Genomic DNA, 12,465 nt, shown 5'->3' on the forward strand with positions numbered 1-12,465 from the left:
TTTTCTAGTAATATGATGATAAAAGAGGCATATCAAAAAGGCCTAAAAGTGCTGCTCAAGTTCATTGAAACTGGGTTCTCCTTTCTGTCTCTGTATTTGCTCTTCTCCCACAATCTGCTTCACCTAAGCGTTCTTACCCATTGTGTGTAACCAGGCACTGCCGCAGTCCCAGCTTGCGGAAAATATCCACTACGATCTCCATGGGTGTAAGGTCAGTCACAGTGAAGGGGCTGAGGTCCAGGATGTTCCGAAGCTTCAAGGTGGGTGGAGTATATGGTGGCATTGGAGGAGAATGCTCAGTGAAATAAATGATGGAAGTGCTCACAACCCCATCCTGTTTCTTTCGAGCATTTTCTGTTTGAACAGAGGAAAAGAAAGGTTGAAAATGGAAGTGCTAGTCCTTCTGGTTCCTAATCAGTCCCCTCTTCCCTCTTTCTTCCCCTCTTTCATGCAGATTTATTGAGTTCCTTATCCCCTTTCTGAAATCCTTACCTATTGAAATAATGAGATCTCTTCGGAGGACAAACCCTACAAGTCTTTGGGACTCCCGGGACACCACCACTGGAAAGCCACTGTAAGTGGTTTCACTGATTATAGTCTCTACATCTTCCACAGTCATACTGTCCTGAGTAAGGACAGTCAACAACGGATCATTTCTGCGGGGTTTCATCACGTCCATTGCCAGTGTCTTATGAGCAAACTCTTCTTTGGCTTCAAGAAAGGGGTATCCATTGAGACGGATGTGGGCATCATAGATGCCCTCCCTCCCAAGAGCATCTGCCACCCACTTGCTTGTCATGGCTGCAGCCATCAGAGGCACAATATATTCCAAGCCACCAGTCAGTTCAAACATTATGACAACAAGAGAAACAGTCATCCGAGTCACCCCACCTGCAAGAAATAGACACAGGTTACTGAAGGAGACAAAGCACAGAATCCATTACATTTGTGGACCTATCAAGGCCCCATCCAGGAAAAGCTTACTTACTAGAAATAATGCTAGAACAGGGTCTCACTGACAACTGTGCAGACCCCAGGAACTGCATTAAAGTAAGGGTACAACAGATACAGCTTAGATATCTCAATTTAGCATAGTATAAGATGATGTTCCAATTTTTTCGTTTGATGTTTCTTTCCCCTAATTATAAAATGGACAATCCATGCTCGCTATAAAAAATTCAGAAAAGATAAAAGTAATTACTCATAAGCTCACTGCCTATCAGTGTTTACTCTGTTTAGAGTAAAGTAAAAATTCTGAATGATATTTTCAATTTTTTTCTATGTATTTTTACATAGGTAAGCTCATACTATGTTTAATTCCCCCTACTTTATGTTGGGAACATTTCACATATTATTACAAATTAAGCATCATATTTAAAAAATGTTACACATATTAATGTTGTATTTAAAGGCTGCATAATATGATGTCATATGGATAAACCATAATTTAATTACTTTCTTAATGTACATATTTAGGTTGATTCTAATTTTTTTAAAGACAGCATCTCATTAGGTAGCCCAGGCTGGCCTAGACCTTGAGATCCTCCTGCCTCAGTCTCCCAAGTACTGGGATTGCAGGTATATGCCACCATGCCTGGGTACTTTTTTTGTTCATATAAATAGGCAGCTATCTTTGTCTGAATTCCTGATTATTCCCCCAGTGTGAGAGAGTAGAATTAGCTTTCTTAAAGTGCTTAAAAGAATAGTAAACCCAACAGGAAATGAATAATCATTTAAAAAATCTCTGCAGTCAATTATGCTTAATATCACTCTTTTTTGTAATAAAGTGGGATTTTATTTCAGCCTTTTTTTTTCTGCTGTGCTGGGGATCAAACCCAGGGCCTGGTATATACTAGGCAAGTACTCTACGAATTAGTCACACTCTTTACTCTTCTTTTGTATGTCACTGGAGAAAGACTTTTTTTAAGTTTTAGCAAGGATTTATTTTAGTACAGCAGGATGAAATAGGGAGAAATGGAGGGGGGAAGCAAGAAATATTTCCCACTCCCCATGCAATAAATGGGAGTAAAGACTCAAGACAGAGACTTCTTTGAAATCAACACAAACACTACTCACCTAAGCAGGCTGCAGCCCCAACCATGGCATACAGGCCAGGCGTGATGCAGTCAGCTCCCTGACTACACCAGCTGTTGAAGATGGCCCAGTCATGGTGGTAATAAGCCAATTGCTCCATTCCTACTCCTAAAAGTCGGCCTGCGATAGCACCAACAGCCATGCTAGGGATAAAGAGGCCAGACGGGATCTGCAAAGAGAAAGCAAGAGATGGTTAGCAAGAAATGGCGTGTGGTTGCTTGGTATATGGTAAGGGCTGGAGGATTGACCCTCTGCGAAGCAAACAGGCCAGTGACAATTTAACTAGGCACTATGCTAGCAAGAGGCTGTAAAGATTTGTGTAACACTACAGGGACTAGGGGTTCTCTGGGACGTGCAGGCAAGAATGACTGCAAAGAAGCTTACCCTGATTCGGGGTCCATCAGGCAAGAGCCTGAACTCTCCAGACCAACACAGAGCTGGAGGCAGAAATTAGGCCTTTCCCAAAGAAAAAGGAAAATAGATGGAGTTTCTTACATATGCAGACATTTCTCCCAATTTTGAATTCTTAGAAACAAAAACCTACCCTTCACTGACTACCACATTCTATGCTGGGTGCTCTACAACAACCCTAGGAAGCAGGTGTTATTATTCCCAAATGACAAAGAACCTACATTCAGAGAGGTTAAGTCATTTATCCAAGGTCAAGATCTAGTAAATGCCAGTGCTGGGATTTAAATGGGATGCTCATAACCACGCTCATATATTGAATCCCAGCCCATCACTCACATAAGAAGGACAGTATGTTTTATAACAGCATAAAAAAGATTAAGCAAATAGAAATTGAAGATGAAATAGTGGTTACAGTCATGGTTAACCAAAAAAGGAAATGTCCTCTCTCTCCCTTCTTAGCTTCTAGGCTATTATAATGAATTATTAATATTATGTACTATGAGAGGGAAATGATGGTAAAGATAACCAAAAGAGCAGATTATTCTTAAACAGTTTGTGTTTGACTTTGGAATGCATTTGAAGCTGGCATTCTGATGGTCTATAAATTCACTTTAAGTAGAACAATGAATCCAAAAGGTGAAAAATTAACACGAAAAGCTTTGAAAATCTTTTCATGGTTTCCATCCTATCCTTGGTCTGAATCTCCATTTCCCTAGAAAACAGAGGGAAATGATCTGGCAGTAGGGTGCTAAACAGAAGAAACAGACAAATGAAAACCTAGGAAGGAGGAGGAAAAAACCTTAATGAAGTTTCCTTGTTTATTCTGAAACATGGAAATTATATCAGATATTAAAATTAAAATATGGCAGCCTGAGGTCAACTTTTAAAAAATTAACATATAATAATTGTACATATTTATTAGGTAGAGTGTGATATTTTGATCCATTTGTACAATACGTAATGATCAAGACAGGGTAATTGCCATATTCATTAATGTGGACATTTGTCATTTCTTTGTGTTAGGAACTTTCAAAATCAACTCTTCTCTTTTGAATAAGCAACAACTTATTATTAACTATAGCCACCCTATTTTGCTATAGAAAAGTAGAACTTAATCCTCCTATCAAACTGTACTTTGTACTCACTAACTAAATATTCTCTATCGCCTCCTCCACAGGGAACCACCATTCTACTCTCTACTTCCATAAGATCAAAACTTTTTTAGCTTCCATGTGATAAGCAAGAACATGCTGATATCTGCTTTTGATAAAATATTTTACTATTAACCTGTGAAATGGATCCCACTTGTTAACAAGGAAGCATTGATACCAACTGTAGAAAATATATTTAGCTATATATTGGGTCGAGCCCTATGAAAATGCTATTTTAGCAGTCAAAATGGTGAACTTCATGGGGTCAGCCTAATATTATGCATCACTAAGAAACTAAACACTGCCCCACAAGGACTAACACCGTGGGGGTCAGATATTGTTTTTTGATACAAAGTGCACCCAAATAAATACCTCACCTTCCTTTTTGAGGGGCAAAATATGTGCTGCAGAAAAGGAGAAAGTGTTTCTTCCTAAAATTTCATCATTGAGATTTGCATTTGGCCTAAAACTAGGCTTAGACAACTTGAGATAGAGGGACAATTGTCAAGCTACAAGAACAAATGGGGATAAAAGAGGCATTTGGGGGTAGGGGAATGACCTTGGGGAAGGTGAAGGCCTGGTACCAGGTATCAGGATTGAGGGACACCTTGATTTTGCCCTCCAAAACCCACAGGCACACACTGAACCACTGAGCATCACAAGAATTCCTCACCTTCATGCCAAAGGTGAATATAGTAATGATGATTTTCAGTATGAGTGTCAAAGCCAGCTGCCACATGGCACTGTAGACTCCCATGCCAGCAGGTCTGTCAGGAAGCTCACCACCCTTGCTTGTGTTGAAATGGTTCTCATAATCGCAGAGCTTGGAGGAGTCCAGAAGACCACAGTCATTGAATAGCTCAGAAATGAGCTCACTTGTGCTCATCCGGGTGTATTCATTCGGGAAAGCCAGGATGGCAGTGATGGCTGTCACGATGAGTACCTCTATGACAGGATACTTGCCCAACTGGGTGGTCTTCCGCTTCCGACACCAGGCAATGTTTGTGCGGATAAACAGAGCTCCCCACAGACCGCCAAATATCCCCAGTAGAATGAATGGCACAAGCTCAAAGAGATGCCATGGGGTATGAAACTCCACATAAAATAGAACTAGGCGGCTGTTCCCAAATGGATTGATGGAGCGTAGAGTAAATGCTGCCACCAGGGCAGCAAAGAATGAACGCCACAATGTTTTGAGGGGAAAATAATAGCTGACCTATGAAACAAAAGGTGAGAAATCAAACCAATCAGTATGCAGGAACTGTTTCTTTGAAAAACTGGTGCTGCTGACCTGAGAGGCAAGAATGAAAGCTGTGCACTGCCCAGGGATTTCTGGTCACAAGGTAAATAAAGAACCTGATGTGGACAGAGCACTCAGGGACTGCAATGTATGTGGGTATCCGCCCAAATCCCTGAAACAAAAGCACTCGCATGCTCGACAGTTAGAAGTAATTACCTCTTCCAGACTGAATAATACTCCGCCAATAGGTGCCCCGAAGGCTACAGATACACCAGCAGCTGCTGCAGCTGACAAGACCTGCAATCCAAACAGAAAATTGGTGCTAGAGTAACAGTGTTTTCGCACGCCCATCACATTTGAAAGAAATATTAGCGGTTACTAAACATGTTTAAAAAGTCTTTACATGCTCCATGTCACAAACAGTAAGGTTCGCTATTGACTTTGACAGCAAAGGCTGCATGCTGGGTACTGAACACATGCGTGGTTCACATGCTTAAACAGGAAAGAGAGCCTTCCCTCTGCGACTGAGGCATGTGCTTTATCCTAAATTAAGCCCCCCATTCGCAATACTCCCAGTCCAGTAACTGAATTTGAGTTTGGAGACCTACTTATTTCCCACCTGACTGAAGTGCTTACACTGAAGTATTTAACTAGCACTTTGTAAAGGAACATCTTATATATTCTATTCATTTTAGCAGTACTGGGGTTTGAACTTAGGGCCTCACACTTGCTAGGCAGGTGCTCTTACCACTTGAGCCACTCCACCTGGCCCTTCTATTCATTTTAATTGTGGTGAAACATGTGTAACAAAATTTTCCACCTTAACTATTTTTGAGTGTTCAGTAGTGTTAATTACATTCACAGAACTTTTCATCTTGCCAAACTGTAACTCCATACCCATTAAACAAACAACTCCTCATTCTCCCCCTTCCCATAGGCCCCTGGCAACCACCAGATTATTTCTTTCTTTAAAGGAATACTTTTATTAAAATGAGATGCTAAAGAAGGCTCTAATGATATAAAGCTGAACCTCTAATTGGCTCACAGCTCCTTGGGAGCCTCACTGTTCTCACACCGGGTATTGAGAGTTCCCCGTGCCATGTGCCCTACTCCATATCCAGCGATCTATGGAAACGGAAATAGGAAGACGAGATGTTTAAAGGAAGAGAAGGCCTAAGTATGTTTAGGGGTGGCAAAGAAAGGGGCTATGAGAGAAAGGAAGAAGGAAAAAGAAAGAGGGACAAAGGGACAGAGATAGACAAAGTGATAGTTAGAGAGTGTCACCTCTCTGTGTGGGCATGTATGTACATGTCAAATGTACAGGACCAACACTGGTGATGGAATTCATACATTTCTTTGGATTCCAGTTGCTGTGGAGAGAGAGATGATTTGGAGAGTGAGGAAGTATTTTAGAGAAAACTGAATAAAAGTAATTAAGAGTTTTGAAGAACGCAATGGTTCAAGGCAAAGTAAGCAGGCAGTTTTCTCTGGGCGTATGCACCGGCCTAGGAAATGGAAATGAAGGGGAGGGAAGAATGAGATCGCTGGTGTCAGCTGTGAGGAGTGTTAAATTCATAGCTTCGAAGGCTTTCATTTGAGAAGGATAAAGACATCTAACATGCAACTTGTGGAGGAGGATTTCACCATGTTTAGGATTAATTAGGAGGGAGAAGAAAGAGTTGAGTTGGCTGGTTTGTTTTAGTTTTATATTGCAAAGTTCTGTCCAAACCCTTCTTTCTCAAATATGTTTCACTTGCACTGCCCACTGTGACAAAGTCACTGGCCACTGCCCCTGATGGTGAGGACAATAAGGAAAAATAACTTGCACAAGGCCCTGGGTTTGATCTTCAGCACCACAAAAGCAAAACTGAAAAATGTGAATAAACAAAAAAAAATTGAAGATTAAAATATTCATATGAATCTATTCTGAGAAATATACGGTATTAATACAAAGAAACAGGAAGATCAAATTCCCTTCTCTTTGCATAGAGGCACTATTAAAGCAAAAATATGAAGGAAAGTGACCAGTTTCAAATCCAGTAACAGTCAATACTTCACTCTTGCCTATCAAAATGATTTTTCAACTCACCCACTTTCGCTGTACATCACTCCTATTAACAACCTCCCTAATTTACCACGGCCCTTGTGTCCCTCTGCCACATGACAGGGAGCTAAACAATCTACACATGCTAGCTTTCCTCTCCTTTCTAAGTGTGTCAGGAACTTTCTCCCGTGAACTACCAAAATTTATTCCATATTTGAACTCTCAACATCTTTCAGGTTCCTTCTGGGTCTTGTGGTTAATTTTCGTTTTCAGAAGAAATCACTAGGTTCCAATTCTGTGAAAAATCCTCTTTAATGAAATGACCCAGGTCTTGACCCACTCTCTATGTGATTTCTTTGCAGTTCAGGGAAAATAATACAAGAAACATTATTTTCTTAGGCTCTTAATTAGAGCAGGACAAAAAGTAACCAAGGACTTGGAAGAGTTTTTTAAAATGTTCTAAATAGCATACATTAACTATTGCCTAAATTTGAGAACTACAGAGATGCTATGGTGAGACCAATTTGGCTAGACTGAAGCAAGACATAGAGAAAAACTAATTCAAGTGTGGCATTCAGTAGAAATAAAACATGAAAAGGCTGATATCTAAAATACAACATTTATCTATATTCTTCCTCAGGAATAAACACTTTACTTAAAATCTATTATTTTGTACCTCCTTTTAGCATAGAAGCACCATATACCTGTACAGACATATATAATAAAAAGTTAAAGTCAATATTTCTCCTTCATTACTGCCTCACTCACTCACCCAGCACAAATACACATTTTTAACAGTTGAGGGTAAAACTACTTTCTGGACATTTTCTTTAAGTTCATAGACATATTTTTTTAATTACCTGAATTATGCTATATACATTAGTTACAAACTGGCTTTTTAAGTTTTAATTGTGTTCTATCTCCAGTATTCCATGTCAATATATATAGGGCTATCTATTATTTTTGATGGTTGTATAGTATTCCACAACATGAGCAAAATATGGTTTAAGTTCCCTATTGATAGACATTTGGGTAACTTCACTATGTTGACAAATATAGCACTGACAATCCCCAGGCACCTGTGTACACATACATGCTAAGAAGGCTGTAGGACAAACTCCTAGAAATAGACTTGCTGAGTCAAAGGGTATTTGCATTCACATTGGTAGAATCCTCAAATTGTCACCCCCAAAACTGTACCATTTATGCTCTCAAACAAAAAAAAGTATTAAGCATTAAGTATTATGGCATTTTTACCTCTCTGCGCTTGGCTTCATTCTTCCTGTATTTGTTGAAGCAGTGACACAGGATGTTCCCACAGCAACACGCCACGTGCACTAGGGGGCCCTCTTTACCCAGGCTCAAGCCAGATGACACTGCCAGCACCAAGGTGATGGTTTTGATAACCAGGGTCCACTTACCCAAATAGCCCCTAATAATGAAACCACTCAAGATAGTTTTTATCTGCGGGGAAAACACAGAAAGATTGAATACAGACTAAGGAATCTCATTAAGGAAACTCCATCTTTTGAACAAGTGACATCAAAATGTTTGAACTACAGTGACCCCAGTTTGGGTGGGACCCCAAGAACCCAAGAAAGCCACAACTATTCTTCAATATTCTATGTCCTCTGGGGGGAGGCACACATGACAACTGGACAAGGATGTAAGTCTGGCAGTGTGTAGAGAGACATGGGAGGCAGCCAGGAAGAGCAGGTGTTTTCCTCAGTTTACAAAATGGTGACTCAGAGGCATGTTCTGAGAGGGCAAGGTCAATGTTCTTAAAACAACCTGAAAGATGAGGTTTAGCCTTGATTCCCTGCCGAAGAAATTTGTGACTGTTACCTGGTCGGGAAACAGAGAAGGGCAAGATCATCCTGGCAACCTAAAATTGCAGTGATTTCAGTCACTGTCAAGCAACCTGAATCAAAAGAAGGTAGACCAGCTACCATTACCCCCTTCTAACCTAAATCAGATGGCCCAAGCTAAAAGGAGACTTGAAGGAAAACCTAGAGAATCCTTAGGTGGCCTCAGGATCTGACCTTGATTCATATTCATCAAACTGTGAGATATGCTGGGATACACATTACAAGATTTTAACCAAAAACCATCCATATTGTTACTATTTATAAGCCATTGAACATACCTCTGGGATTCCAGAGCCACAGGCGTAAGGTGCAAAGACTTTGACAAGAAATACGGCAAGGAAAGCAAACAGGAGAGCCCAGAGGACGTACATGAAGTAATTCACTATGTAGGCAAAGGCTCCCTGGAATAGGAGAAGACAGAAACTTGTTTTAATCTAGGCTGCCTCAGTGAGGCATGGGACTCTTCCGAATAATGGCTTTCCAGGAGAGAAGGTCAAAAGGAAAAGACCAGTATTAAATTGCTCAAATGTTTCTTGGCAGATTGTTCAGCAAACAACTACTAAAACACCATCAGACTTTGTGGTACTGAAAAGAAGATGCTTTGCCAAAGGAAATTCACAATGGATTGTAAGAACGGACAGCAAAGAAGAGCAAACCAAAACCCTGAAACAAAACTCACTTGTATGTGAGGGCCTTGATAGGCTTTGTAGTCAGCTCCATAATGATTCTGTGTTGCTTTTACCTAGAGCTTTAGCCTCCTCCTCCTCTTCTTCTTTTTGGAATGATTGAACCTTAGCTAAACATTCCAAGTGAAGACCAGCTCCAAAGCTCCATTGCAGTCACTTTTGACTACCTACCTTGCTGTCAAATTCTCACAGGAGATTACAGTGACTAAAATTCCTGAGTGCTTTTTCTTTTTTAAAAAAAAATTGTAAACGTTTAAGGTACACAACATGGTTTGGTTTGGTTTGAGTTTCTAGTGCTGGGGATTCAACCCAGTACCTCACATGTACTAAAGAACACACTCTACCACTGAGTCATGAGCTACACTTCCAGCTCCTATGTTTTTTTTCTGGTGGTGCTGGGGTTTGAACTCAGGGCCTCATACTTGCAAAGCAGCTCTACCACTTGCGCCACACTGCTGCTCCTGATGCCTTCACTACACATATACATAGTGAAATGATTACTGTAGTCAAACAGACTTACCTATGCGTCACCTTCCACATTTACCTTTCTTTGTATGTGTAGTAATAACACCTAAAATCTACTCTCAACAAAATTAACTCTAGTCCTCATGTGGTACATTAGATAACTAGACTTACTCATCTAATCTAACTAGATATTTATAGCTTTGGCCTACTTCTCCCCATTCCTTCCCCCTCTCTGCCCCTAGTAACCACCATTTTAACTCTTTGTTTATTCAGTGTTTTTTTTTAAAGATTACACATATAATGATTACATCTTGGAGAGAATTTTGCTACCACAGACTCAGCAACAAGGATGTGAGTACAAAGTATCTGATTCTAATTTTCCAGACTTTTCAAAGAATTAAATGGCAATAACTATTTTCATATGGACAAAATATATTTTTGAGATTATTCCCCTATGATAATGAAATGTGGCAAAAAAAATCTACTTTTGACGACTAAAAAGGATTAAGTTATGCCTTATGAAAAAAGGAATTTTGACCACTAGGAGGTTCTACTTGCTTGCAGAAATATTAGCAGTTGAAACTCATTCAAATTACATGGGATATAAAAACTCAAGGAACTTTTGACTTTTCAAAACATAAGACACTATGAAAATAATCCACTGACCTAGAAAAGCAGCAGAATATTCGCTCAGGTTTTCTTTTCCCTAGTTGTATGTTTGAGACAGGTTTTCTATGATCTGAGCTCCTTGGAGGAACAGAAAATTGCTACCTCTTTGCTTTTCAAATGTAGCTTGGAAGCAAGAAGCTTCCCAAAAAAAAAAAAAAGGGAAAGAAAAAAATAACAAAAACTAGCCAGAGGCAGACACCAGTAGGCCAAACTCTTGGCAGAAGAAGGCTTCTTAAAACCTAGAAGACTCTTTCCCCAGGCAAGGATTTCATTCATAAAAAGGAGAGGCAGGGAAATGTGTCACTCAAGCAAATCTCAACCTCCAGTTTGAGAGTAAACATTGGACACAAATACACACAGCTGTACAGGGGCAGCAGGGCGAGCATCATAGCCACAGAATTTTCCTGTATCTTCACTGTAGTGCTGGTTATGTATGTTTACAATAGGATAAAATTGCAGCGACCCTCTCCACACCAGTGTGTGTACCACTGATAAAATAAAGCCCATGTCAGTTTCCTGTACTGTCATTATTCAAGGTGTTAACAGCCGAGGGAAGCTGGGTGAAGGGTACAGAGGACCTCCTTGTACACTGTATTAACACTTCCTATGATTCTCGTTCTCTCTCTCTCTCTCTCCACACACACACACACACACACACACACACACACACACACCCACACCCACACCCACTCCCTAAGTTCTAGGACTTCTCAGACTTTACCTCTTAATCTAGGAGAATAAATAGAGACATTAGAGTAAGGATGGCAGTACTGAGGTTTTTTTGTTCTTTAAAAACATGAAGCTACTTGGGTGGCTAAGGCAGGAGGATCACAAGTTCAAAGCCAGCCTGGGCAACTGAGTGAGATTTTGTGTGAAAATTAAAAAAAAAAATCAGGGCTTGGGGATGTAGCTCAGTGGTAAACCATTTGCCTAGCATGTGCTAGGCCCTGGGTTCCATCCTCAGCACCAGAAAAATTGGAAATTTTACATTCTACTTTTAAATCATTGTTTACATTTAATTTTTGAAAAAAATTCCTTCCAAATAGTCAGGTAAAACTGATGATGTGCAAAGGCACATAACATTCATCCTGTGATTTTACCTGCTCTCTGGCACACTGGCCACACTCCAGTTTGAGAAGCATACACCTAAACTCTTGCAAACACATGGCATGTATCTTTCCCCTTATCAAACCCTTTCTCTGAGCCCCTATGCATAGTCAAATATATACATAAACTTTATCGCTCACTTTGTGTGTGTGTGTATAACACGCCACCTCCAATTGTTTGGGGACCAAGGTGGTAATAAAAATAATTTTAAATTTTTTATTTTAATTGACTCATAATAACTGTGCATATTTATTGGGTACAGTATGATAATTTAATATATGTATACAATGGGTAGTGATCAAATCAGAGTAATTAGCATTTCCACATCCTTAAACATTTAGCATTTCTTTGTGTTTTGAGCCCTCTAACTCATCTCTTCTAGTTCTGTATAAGACACGTAAGAAGGGAATGTAGCTCAGTAGTATGGCACTTTCCTAGCATAAACAAGGCCTGGGTGTGATCCATCACAATAAATAAATAAAATATGCAATCACTCGTTGTAAGCTATAGTCACCTTCTGGTGCTGTAGAACACTAGAATTTACTCCTCCTAACTACATTTTGGTGCCTGCCATCCCACCTCTCTCTATCTCCTCTTCCCCTCCACCTCCCAGATCACTAGTGACCCCTAGTCTACTCTTGACTTCTATGTTACCAACTTTAAAAATAAATTTTAAGAGTATAAACATATATCCTAGTCTTGTCTCCATCACTTCACCAAGAGAGTAGAT

The 12,465-nt window shown here is 40.0% G+C and overlaps 1 protein-coding gene across 3 annotated transcripts in view; it reads right to left on the bottom strand.

Moving 5' to 3' along the window:
* Positions 1 to 12,465, bottom strand: part of Clcn5 (chloride voltage-gated channel 5) — a 143,948-nt gene that overhangs the window by 7,413 nt on the left and 124,070 nt on the right. For all 3 annotated transcript variants that reach the window (XM_074063790.1, XM_074063792.1, XM_074063791.1), the window contains 7 exons: positions 9,087 to 9,209; positions 8,198 to 8,404; positions 5,113 to 5,193; positions 4,330 to 4,872; positions 2,077 to 2,263; positions 493 to 891; positions 138 to 354 (listed from right to left, as the gene is read on the bottom strand). In XM_074063790.1, the coding sequence (XP_073919891.1) occupies positions 138 to 354; positions 493 to 891; positions 2,077 to 2,263; positions 4,330 to 4,872; positions 5,113 to 5,193; positions 8,198 to 8,404; positions 9,087 to 9,209 (1,757 nt within the window). The remainder of the gene's footprint in view (positions 1 to 137; positions 355 to 492; positions 892 to 2,076; positions 2,264 to 4,329; positions 4,873 to 5,112; positions 5,194 to 8,197; positions 8,405 to 9,086; positions 9,210 to 12,465) is intronic.

Source organism: Castor canadensis, chromosome X (assembly GCF_047511655.1).
Source record: "Castor canadensis chromosome X, mCasCan1.hap1v2, whole genome shotgun sequence".
NCBI lineage: Eukaryota > Metazoa > Chordata > Mammalia > Rodentia > Castoridae > Castor > Castor canadensis.